This window comes from Acanthochromis polyacanthus, chromosome 18 (assembly GCF_021347895.1).
Source record: "Acanthochromis polyacanthus isolate Apoly-LR-REF ecotype Palm Island chromosome 18, KAUST_Apoly_ChrSc, whole genome shotgun sequence".
Lineage (NCBI taxonomy): Eukaryota > Metazoa > Chordata > Actinopteri > Pomacentridae > Acanthochromis > Acanthochromis polyacanthus.
The window spans coordinates 30834698-30846881 of NC_067130.1; the positions used below are offsets into that span (position 1 = coordinate 30834698).

Here is a 12184-nt window from a genome sequence, read left to right on the forward strand (position 1 = left end):
GTGGTTTCTCTTTGCCACACACATCGTTTCTGTTTTGTACGTGTATTCCACTAAAAATAAGGCCAGCTATAATCTTTATGCCACTTTTTTATGTCAACAAATCTCACAAAGAGATCAGAACCAATAGATTCTGTCAATAACCTTTATCTATCTCATACTCCATTGTTATCTGGAAACAAATCTTTAAGCCAGATTGCTGCACTAGGTGGTGTGCTCATGCATTATCGTGAACACACGCTGTATTGTGACTTAATCCCACGTGTGTCATCCTGCTGATGGAAATACTCTCCAGTTCTCCAAACGTCCATTTAATTTGCTTTAATGGCCGCACAGTAAAGCCAATGGTTCAGTCGGTACAGCACAGACCCGTGAAAAATACATCCAAATGAAAAAAGACATCAAATACTGTGTGCACAACAAAGCAGTCTAGACTATGAGGGAGTGATAGGCGGATATGCCAGGGAGGTGGTGAGGATAAAACCGTTTTAGAATCGGTTTCCTGGACAGCAGTGATGTATAACGTCTCCTAGAGAGTAGCCACTGGAACAGGTGGGGAGTTGGGTGGGTGGCATATGAAATTATTTCCCTTTCTACAGTTCTTTGTTGGTTTAGGAATGATGTTTATGCAAGTAGAAAATTACAATTATCTCCCTCAAAATGGATAGCTTATACCCATTTCATATAACTGGCTACAGCTCTCATCCATTTGAGGTAATCACAGGACATATTTGTGAGCTGTTTAAAGAGTTGCAAAGCCATGTGTATGTACAGAAAGGGTGGAAAAGTCACAGTATAGAGAAACGAACTAATACACTTTTGGTTTATTCGTGGGATTCTCTAGCAGTAAGAATCACAACCCAAATTAGTCTGTGCTGCTGTTCTGTGTGATCAGTTGCCATTTCAGTTTCTTCTCTACTGTAGCTGGACTGGTAGTGTGTTTTGTTTACTGTTTATGTGGCCTTTGGTGCAGCGTGGGCGACCGTATGACAATCCGTCTTGGTTGCAATTAAGCGCATTTCCCTGCCAAAGTGAACAATATGGAAATGAAGCTGGAAACTTAGTCTGAGTTGTATCTTTAAAGGTCGCCTCGCAGGGTGCCAGATTAACATTTTACACTGGTGCCCTTACAATTATTTTATGATTCTTTGGTGTTGAATTTTGTCTCTTTTTTTTTTTTTTTTTTTTTTTTTTTTAACACCAAGACATGTAAGAGTAAAATGTTTGGGCTCCATCTCCTTAACAGCAGATTCGTTATTTGCAAAAACAGATGCCACTAGCTGTTAAGCAGTAAGACGTTGAAGTACTTCAGCTAGAGATTAATATTAATGCTTGGTTTCACAGTGTGTATTCCAATTCCCAGACTACCATACTATAAAGTGTACCATACATCAAATACTATATGCAAAAAGAAAAATACAGGATGTCTTACTACACATGGCCTCATTTTGCAGTGTGCAATCCGACACGCTTTTCTGGACATTCTGACCCACAATCCAACTAAAATACATCATACGTGTCTGGCTCAGTGAGAAGCTTGAGCCGCAGACTGTGACGGATACATGAGCAAGATGGTCAAAGCTTAAGGCGCAATATTATGATGTAGCGTGTCCCAGTTGTATGACTACTGCCTGCAACGATATCTACTAGCTGCAGCATGTACTGAAAATAAAATGGTAAGAAAGCCTTTATTAATCCAACAGCAGGGAAATTTTACTGTTAAAGCAGCAAATATAGTACAAAACATAAATACATCAGTCACAAAACGACAAAGAAATATCAATTACTGTTGATATTGTACAGATTCTTCCATACCGGGCTTTGCAAAAGTTCTGTTACACGGTTTCATGATCTTTAGAGACGTTTACATGTCGGAGTGAAAAATTCCATTAAATAAACTGAAAGTTCTACCTTATAGGCAGGTGTCCTTAATACAATTTTTTTCTCTGGTGAAGTTGTATCAAGATGGAAGTCAAAAGAGTTGAGATATCTGCTCTCCTTCATGCTGGCCACAACAAGTCTGACAGAGCCAAGCAGCTGAACATCAGCCGGATGACCGTCCACAGAGTCGCGGAGAGGCTGAAGAATGGTGAAGATCTTTCAGTGATCTTTCAAGAATGGTGAAGACCTGAAAGATCTTCACCATTCTTTAGCCTCTCCGCGACTCTGTGGACGGTCATCTGGCTGATGTTCAGCACGAAGGAGAGCAGATATCTCAACTCTTTTGACTTCCATCTTGATACAACTTCACCGGAGAAAAAAATTGTATTAAGGACACCTGCCTATGAGGTAGAACTTTCAGTTTATTCAATGGAATTTTTCACTCCGACATGTAAACGTGTCTAAAGATCATGAAGCAGAGTGTAACAGAACTTTTGCAAAGCCCGGTATGTAGAAAATATTAATATTGCACATAATCCATGTGAAGTAACGACATGTCACGGGATTGTCGGGCACATTCTTGTGCATTTGAATCATTTATATTGCACAGAGACTTTTATTTAAATGTACAAAATATTCATAGTGCAACCGGTTTACTGTTGCACAAGAAAAGTATGTGATCTGGAATGCAGACAGCGTTACTCAGTGCATCGTTGTTATTCAGAAATGATGATAGATGAATGCAGTTGGCTGTGACAGCCTGTGGCCTGGAATAATTTAATTCCATTTTTGACTAGATGCGGAGACTTGGCAGATGACAAATTTCAACAACAAAATCATGTATTTAAGGCATTAAGTTTGTGGAAACTCATCTTTGTTGGAGTGCTAGCATTCAGTTTATTGTGAAGAAAATTGAGTTTATTTGTAGTAAAATGTGTGAAGGGGAAAAACATTTCCAGGCCTTGCAATGAATTGAACAAAAGCAAAAAATAAATCTATATTTATTACTCTGACAAGGAATGTGACAAAGTTATGTGACGATGGCGACGTACATTTGTCTGTCCGTCTGTTATTCTGTCTGTGTGCAACATTACTCAAAAATGGAGAAACGGATTTGGATGAAATTTTCAGGGAAGGTCAGAAGTGACGCAAGGACCAAGTTATTAGATTTTGGCAGTGATGCAGCTTATAGTCTAGATCCATAGATTTGTTCAAGATTTGTATCATTGTGAGATAGTGTCACTGTAGCCATGACAACAGCTGAATGCTACGTTAGCTGCCTGCTGATAACATGATTGTGATTCTACTACAGGTCCACCGCTGTAGACTTATACATACAAGGAACAATTCATTAAATTGTAGGGATGTTTCTGAGTCCCATCAATTCCCACCGCCCACTACATATTTAGATCACGCAATTCGATATCCATTCATAACGTCAACATGCATAACGCGCCTGTGCTTAGCACAAGGTCATTGTGTTTGTGGGTACATCTATCTTAAATGGACACATTCTGTGTTGCTGTGATTTCTGATCATCAATAACTAATAAACAAATGCTGCATTTCTAAAAAAAAAAAGCTGCATTTCTGACAGTGTCACATGGGGAATGAGCAGCCTTGGTGGAGTACTGCGCTCTGAGTGCTTTTCTTATGACTGTAACCAGCAACTGTAGCTGAACAGTTGTTTAGTTAAATGGCTAACAGGCACGCTATTGCGAGTCATAGCATGCTAACTGTAGTATTTACCATCTGGCGGTGCTATATTTTAGCAATTGGGTCATGATGAATTTTAATACAAGCAGTGATACTTCACTTAAAACACTAAGTCTCGTTCGAATTCCCCTTTAAAAAAAAAGCAAAACATGGCAAGGTTTCTGTTTATACATCACAGATACGACACAAATAAATGCTATATAAAATCAAGAATGCGTGCTAAACATGATTTTTTTTTTTTCATTTACTTTTGTGCTTTTGTTCCAGTTATACAGGCTAACATAGTGTACAGCTCTTTCATTTCATCTGGTGAGTTCCCACAGGATATGGTAGATGACTTATACCGTTGCGTCTTCACATTTACCCTCATGTCAGATTCGTCATATGACATTCACAACCCCGCCACGTTAGCCGAGCCCCACCGGGAGCCTTCCCAGCATCCCTCGGGACCGAATGACCTGGTGATGGGAAGGTGGTGCATAGAGCAGAGCTAAATATGGCCTCTGTGTGTGTCCAATACTTTCATCTATGTGGGTCACATGATAGTGGAGGGAGGGAGGAAAGAACAAGTGATGGAAATGGGTGAGGAAGCTAGTGAGAAGAGCAGCTGATTGTACTGCAAGGTGATATTGAGGAAGTAAATCCCAGTGGACCCCCTTTACAGATCAGTATACATAGAATTCCTGTAGGAATAAGATAAGGTAAATGAAGGCTCACATGCTTAATTTAATGTAAGATAGCAAGTGGTGGTTGTTGAATTTGAGTCCGAACAGAAGCGTGTGATGTGTGTGGTGAAACTGTGATCAGTTCGCCTCCTTCACTTTCTGTCTTATTCTTTGACATTTTGTTGCATTTGAGACTTCAACTACTATCCATTCTCTGGGAAATCTGAGCTCTTTAACTTTCAGCCCAGAAACAAGTGAGGCGCTCACACACATGCGTGAAAGAATCCAGATTTAATTAATAAAAAAAAAAAAAAAAAAAGAGAGAGGGTTGATAATGAGGCCCACTGCGATTTTCTGCTGTCACGGCTTAAATCAGAGTCGGTTGTTTTTCAAGCACATATTTGTATTCTGGTCAGGGAAACTGAGGGAAAGGCTGAAGTGCCTCCCTCATCCCTCAGTATACATGGAATTACTGAGAGCAGAGAGGTTTGTGCTGCTGTACGGACCTGAAATCCCTCAAACATCCTGGAAAACCTCCAAATTCTTTTCTCCCTGACACACCATGAGGGATAATTTTGGCACTTTCATGTTTTCTGCTTCACCTAGTAGCCTTTTTTAATCTGGGCTTTCACAAGATCAGGGATGGCTACAGATCAGGCTAAATGATTGTTTTCCTGCCATAAATTATAATTAAAATCCTGAGAACCTTGATTGTAATTATAATGTACATAGGTAAATGTCATAAGCTACAGGAGGTAAAAGCTTGCAACTCCTGGTGAAAAATGGCGCCTGCAGAAAACCCCTTGCTCTATAACTTTAATATGAAAAACTAAACGTAATGTTGTTTATTTTACTGTAATTGAACAGTTTTCCCTCGCATTAATTTCAGAGAAGCTGCTAATAAGCAGCTTGACAGTTGCTGACTCCAAATAATGATGTGGTAAACAAAGTTCTGCAAAGCACATGCTTTAAAAAAAAAAAAAAAAAAAAAAAAAAAAAAATTTGACCACTTTAGAAACTCTCAAATTTAAACCTCTGTTATTCAGAGCTGTGAAGCATCTCAGCCTGTCTTCAGTTTAATGTTAGCTTTAGCTGCTACAGCACAGATGGCTCCAAATGGACTGCCACATAATTAACAGGCAAGCAAAACTTAAATAAATTTCTGCTGCACGATAGTTACCTTTACTGGACTTCTTGCTTGTTGTCTCTTTTTTGCAAAGTAGTCAAACAGTTGACCTGCTCAAATCTCTAAAACTTATTCAAACAAATCAAGCTTGGAAGCAAAATTACTGCACTTTTTTCTTTTTTTACTGTAACTGTAAATTGGCATTTCTTATTGTCCATATTGGAATACAAAAGGTGAAGTTAATATTTTGTGAATTTCCTGTCAAAAATGATCAGATATGTCATGTTATTTTGTAACAACTTACACATGCAAACCCATAATGTAATACTGTTCTTAGTTATTCAAGTCCAATGATATTATCTTTTCTATAACTTTTCAGTTGCAATAATTTAATGTAGCGCCATTACTTTCTCGTTTTAAACCATAGTTCTGCATATTGTGCGTCCTACAATTTGAGTCCATTCATCCAATAACGCCACACGTAAAAGGTGCATATAGCCTTTATTAGGTCTTTATTTTTAATTTTGTATGCCTTATCTTTCTAGAATGTGAATATTTCCTCAATTAATGACCAATAAAGCTGGGAAAGCTAAACTTAAACCCTGTGGTTTATATTCATTACCCTGACACTGATATTGTGTACAGTGATGCTTTGAAACACATGACCGCAGTTTTCTTTTTAAGTTTTTCTCTTTGTTGTGTCTCTAATTAATTATATAATGCAGCACGAATGTCATGTCTGAATTGATGTGAGCAAGATTAATCTCCCGACACAATCTTTTCGATGTTTTCCGTCTTCCTCTTTTGATGGATAATGAGTACAGCAGAGAGTTGTGTTGAATGCATTCTAATTGCAAATGTAACGTGTGAGGTTTGCTTAATCAGAAGGCAACAGGGTGTAAACTCATGACCTTTTTCACCTGAGAGAGAAAGAAAGAAGGAGGCTGTGGTCGGGTGAACAGGAACTCATGTTCATGTGTGCGTTGGTATGAATGTGTTCTATTATTCATGTGTTTCTCTTTCTTTAATGCGAGATGTTTTATTAAAGAACATGAGGCCTGCATAACGACTCCACCTCTATTTTCTCTTCCACATTACAGTCAAGAAGACTTGTGCAGAGGTGGACTTTGTGTGCCAAAATGGCCAGTGTGTTCCGAAGAGGTGGCACTGCGACGGGGAGCCGGACTGCGAGGACGGGTCAGACGAGAGCTTAGAAATCTGCCGTAAGTAGAGAAGTTTCTTCTCTGATAGAGCTTACTGTCAGATTTTGTTTGCGAACTTGTGACCATGGAAACTCAACAATGCCAGACTTCAGAGATGTTTCATTGCTTAAATGTTTGTCGGAAAAGACCCATCAGGAAGGTGTTTTATCCAAGCTTTCATACATCCCAAGATGATTGACTTACTCAGTTCAGTGCACGCTAAAAATCTACTTTCTTCAAACTTTTGTGAGACTTATCAGTGTAAATATTTTGTCTTTGCAGTCTGTTGTTGTTTTGCGGTAACACAGGTGTGATTCCATTATTACGCATTTATATAGTTGCAAGAAGCTGCAGTTTTCAAAACAAATCACTTATCAAATGGACTTTTTTCAATCTGGAATGTATGAAACTATATCATTTTTATCAAGTTGAATCTTAATTGTCTTGTAAGATTTGTTTCCCAAGACCTTACCTTAAACATATTACCTCAGCCAGTAAATGTTCAGTGTTAGAACCTGTGGCAAACCCTTGATTGAACCACTAATGAAGAAGTTCTTTGTCTTATCTGTGTGGAATATAGAAGTTAAAGGTATGCTTTACGGATTGGAAATGGGACAGATAACTCAAATATCAGCCGCAAGTTGAATCTGCAACCAGTTGTCTTCCATCTTTGCTGATAGTACAAGATAATTATTGCATAGTTTTATCACAATTGACTTCCAACAAACATTTAAGACCAGCAATAGCTTCCTTTCTGTTTTTTTTCTGTACTCTCTATCCTGACTATTACTTCCTGCACTGTCTGCATGTTTCCATCGCTCTTGAATGTGCAGTTTTGCTTTAAAGCAAAAAATATCGTGAATGCTATAGCTTTTACACAAACGGGAGATAATGGAGCATTTGTTAAAGACTATATTTAAAAGGTAGATTAATACTATTTAGTGCTCTGAAGTGCCTTTATCTTCACATTTAGAGCCAAGTCAGACACTTCCCTGAAGTATTTACCTTCCTTCCTTTTATCTGGTCCTTAACCCTTTACGCTTCAGTGCATAGTAGGTGTACCGCCGGCGGTACACCTACTAATTTGCATAGGAATTTCAAGAATGTCCGACGGCTGCAAACACGATTATACAAACACTATACACCGATGGAAAGCTTAGATTCTCATGAATCCGCCGGTATAAACCACTTTCAGATGTGATTACCACAGCGGGTGAGAAAAACACATTTGTCTGACAAAAACAAATATTCATCCATCTGTTCTCTATACACGGCTTCAACGCACACAGCGCGACTCACATTTCCGGGTTCATTATTACACACAGAAAAAAAGATTCCACAAAAAACGGCCATAATCCAACCTTTTACATCCAGACAACACAAGCCAGTAAACTATTTTGTCCAAAACATGTCCTGAAGTCGGTATAAAATCCACAAACCGGTCGTTTTCAAGGAAATGCACTTCGCGATGTGCGTCCAATATTCCCCGTATTTTTCGTCTTTTTTTTTAATTTAAAAATAGAATATTAGCGATTTTTTTTTTTTTTTTTTTTTGTTTGTTTTTTTTGTTTTTTTTTGTACTGAAAACGGCTGGAATTGACTGAAGCTTAAAGGGTTAATAAGTGATTATATACACTTTGTGTTTGGCAAAAGACTGTATAGAAAGACCAACGTATAAAGTAAGGACGTCTTTGGGTTTTAGTGGAGCTGAATTGAAGCCTTGCTGTCTGGTAGATGACATGTTTTCCAGTTTTAGCCAGGGCTTTTAGGGTGAAGCTGGTGGAGGGACACTTGAAGCCCAATAATAGCCCATTACCAAAGCATACAACATGCTGTATGCTTTATACTCAATGCTGAAGTTGGAGACTGTTAAGAAAATAAAGATTTACTTGTGGAAATACTGGAAATCAGAATCCCTTAAGGGTCAAAAACTGATTAAAACAAGCTAATGAACAGCAACACCATTAGCTGATGATGTTTTTCCTACTCCACTAACAACGTGACACTCCTATCACACCTCAATCAAAATAATCATGTAACTCGAGCTCACCGGTGAATCAACCTCTTGACCTGCTTCATCCAAACAGCTTGTGAGTCTCTGCAGAACTGGTATTAACACCTAAATCTATTTAAATAGAGGCTTATTTTTCAATCGGGGCCACCAGCACACTGATTGGGAGTGAATTTCCTAAATGACATAATGACTTGAGAAACAGAAGTATTGAGTTCATTAGAGGAACTGCTGCTTTGAGAATGGTCGTAGGAAATGTTTTGGAGCCGTTGATGCTTAGTGGGTTGCATTTTAAGATACTTTCTCATTGTTTCCATTTCTGGCCATGGTTGAGCCGCCGTCTGAAACTCTCTGCTCACAAACACGATGAATTGGCCTTAAAGCCTAAAACATGACCCACGTAATCAAGCTAGATGTCACACAGATTCAGGTTGATTGGAGCTCCAGAACTGATGTGTTTTTTTTTTTTTTTTAGTGCTGAGTAAATGCTTTGCATGATGATTGATGATAATTCCTGCTGTGTCTGCCACCAGAGAGAGGACATGTCAGCCGCTCCTGTCGTTTATAAATTACTCTGAAGAAATGGGTTCGTTCAGGGGTTTACACGGCAACAAAGCACATAAATAGAGATTAACAAGGCACAACATGATGAACATTAAAGTATGAAACCGGGGCTTGTACATGTGCCCCCAGACACCCAGAGAATGTGAGCAGCTTTAATTACCAAAGACACCGACTGCAGGGAAGAGCAGAGGTTCAGGGTGAAGCCAAAAACAGCGAGGATAAACCGGTGTAAAAACTGTTTTTCTGATCTATTTAGGCTCATGTTCCTGTCACTTAGTTGATCTGAAAGTGTAATCGTGTTATAGTGGAAGTGACACTTACAAGGTGGTCGACATCTCTGCCTCTTTAAATTTTTCTTCTCCAGAATCAGCCAGAAGAGCTGGAAGCAAACAGTCTTTGGTACCGTGTTGGTCTCACATGAATATTTGTGTTGGACAGGCTTCAAATCAAGCCGTTTGTACAGTAAAAGGGATATGTATAAAGGATTCTATCCCATTTCAGCTTTAAGATTTATTTTTGAACTTGAGAAAAGCAGTGCGGCAAGGATAACATTCAGCTTTTTGTGGAGATTTCAACTTTTTTTAGGACTTGCTACCTTAGTGTCATTTAAAAAAAAAGAGGTTCTTAAAGACAAAAATGTACACGCCAAAAATAATACCAAAACAAAGTTGCATGTGAATCATATTTTCACTTTTAATGACTCATTTCCTTTAATGTACATGAGTCCTGATCATAATTACCAAATATTTGTTCATTTTCAGGATTTCAACCCTTTAAATTCCAGTTTGTTTAAATGACATCACAGTTGTTTATCCTTTTTATAAAAGAAAAATTATTTATATTCCATACAGTCAGTGTTAAGTTAAGATTGCTTTAATTTATTATCTCAGTCTGGCATGTATCAGTGATTATCAGCACTCATTCTGATACATTTTCTATGCGGTGTACACTTTTTTTTTTTTTTTAAATTTTAAACACAAATAACCAAACCTTGCACTCAGGACCTTAAAGACAACAATGTCCACATCAAAAACGATGCCAAAAAATACTATATTTCTTTTAGTATACGTGAGTCCTGATCATAATTACCAAATATTAATTAATTTTCAGTACTTTGACCCTTTGAATACCAATTTGTTTACATGCCATTGTACTTTTTTAATGAGAAAAATATTAGATATTTTTAAATTTTACATACAGTAAGTTTTACGTGGATTTTTTTTTGTAATTATTGCACTCTGTTATGTGTCATTGATTAACAACAGCACTGACTCTGATGCATTTTATTTTCAGCAGTGTAAGGTTTAAAAACAAACAAACTTGCACTTTGGACTTTGAAGACAAAAATGTCCATGCTGGGAACAATGCCAAAAATATGTTTCGTATTATTCATATTTTTCACATTTAATGCCTTATTTCTTTTAAAGTACAAACCCTGATCATAATAACCAAATATTCATTAATTTTCAGGATTTTAACCATTTAAATGCAAGTTAGTTTAGGTTGTTTTTTTATGAAGAAAAAAGACAGGGAAAAAAAATCATTTATATTTTGTGTTGTAAGTGGCAAGTGACAAATTCTTCTGTCGAGTCTCACAATCTGGCATGTCAGTGATGAGCAACAACATTGATTCTGATGTACTATTATTTATTTTGCAGCATAAGTTTACAAAAAAAAGCACCAAAAAAACACAACTTCGCACCCAGGAGCTTAAAGACAGAATTGTCCACGTCAGAAACGATACAGAAAAATGTTACATACTAATATTCTTTTCCACTTTTAATTACTGATTTCTTTTAATATACATGAATCTTGATCATAATAACCAAATATTTATTGATTTTTAATATTTTAACCCTTTAAATGCTAGTTTGTTTACTGATGCTATTGTTTTTATGAATAAAAACTGAAAAAATGACTTGTATTCCATACAGTAAGTGCTAAGTGGAGAATTGTTTTATCTGCCAAGTATCAATGATTAAGAACAATATCGATTCTAATGCATTCTTTTTTATGCAGAGAAACCTTACACTTGGGACCTTTAAAGACAAAAATGTTTCCATTAAAAACAAAATGTCACATACTATTGTTTTTCACTTTCAAGTGACTTATTTTTAGTGCAGTGTAAGAATTTTAAAATGACCTGCGCTCATCACATTAAAGACAAATATTTGTGTCTAAAAATACAACAAAAAAATGTTGTATTCTGCACAGGGAATATTGTCATGTTGAGGCTTTTTGTGCTGAAGTTTTACGTTTATAAGTAAACTTTCTGACCTGTGCTTCCACCTCTGACATAGTAACTTGTGGAAACTTTCTCCATGAGGATGAAAACACTTTGGTTTTGGGCGGATTACTCTTTGAGTCCGGTGAGCAGCCAGTCACAGAATTTTACAAACAAGATATGTGACCATAGCTGAGAGTGCATGATGGAGACTTCCTGCTCCTCCTAATGGATTATCACACCGCTGCCGAAATTCAGCGAGGGACTTAAAAGCAGCGAGGGGGAGTCCCCAGCCAGCAGTCCTGTCAAATAAATAAGTTGTTTAAACGGAACCGAGGAAGGCTGCTGTGCTTTTAAACGGTAGAACGGCGATGAGAGGTCTCGCTGAGGGGCTCATCGGAATCAAAGACAAGCGTAACGATGGGCAGCGTTATTCTACATTCTCTTTTTAATGAGGATCTCTCATCTGCACCGCGGTAAAGACAAATGAATGTTGGCGTCTGCTCAGGTACGGAGATGAACATCACTGGGAAGATGAAGGCGATTCATCAACCGCTTGTTGGTTTGATGTTTTCGCTCTTCGGCTTCACATGAATGCCTAAATCAATTTCAAGACAAGTCGTCTGAAGACGTAAAGAAAGTGTAGCTCAGAAAATACGTACTCCAAGAAGAAACAGTCAGATTATGTTGAATGTTATTTCTCTATTCTTGCATTGTGCATATTAGGTTAATCCACAGGCTTTAATCAATGCAGGTTTGGAATAAAGTGGAGGTGCTGCAGTATCAGACTAATTCCTGG

At 37.7% G+C, this 12184-nt stretch overlaps 1 protein-coding gene across 2 annotated transcripts in view; it reads left to right on the forward strand.

Moving 5' to 3' along the window:
* Window positions 1-12184, forward strand: part of vldlr (very low density lipoprotein receptor) — an 85983-nt gene that overhangs the window by 17347 nt on the left and 56452 nt on the right. For both annotated transcript variants that reach the window (XM_022203050.2, XM_022203051.2), the window contains exon 3: window positions 6485-6607. In XM_022203050.2, coding sequence (XP_022058742.2) covers window positions 6485-6607 — 123 coding nt within the window. The remainder of the gene's footprint in view (window positions 1-6484; window positions 6608-12184) is intronic.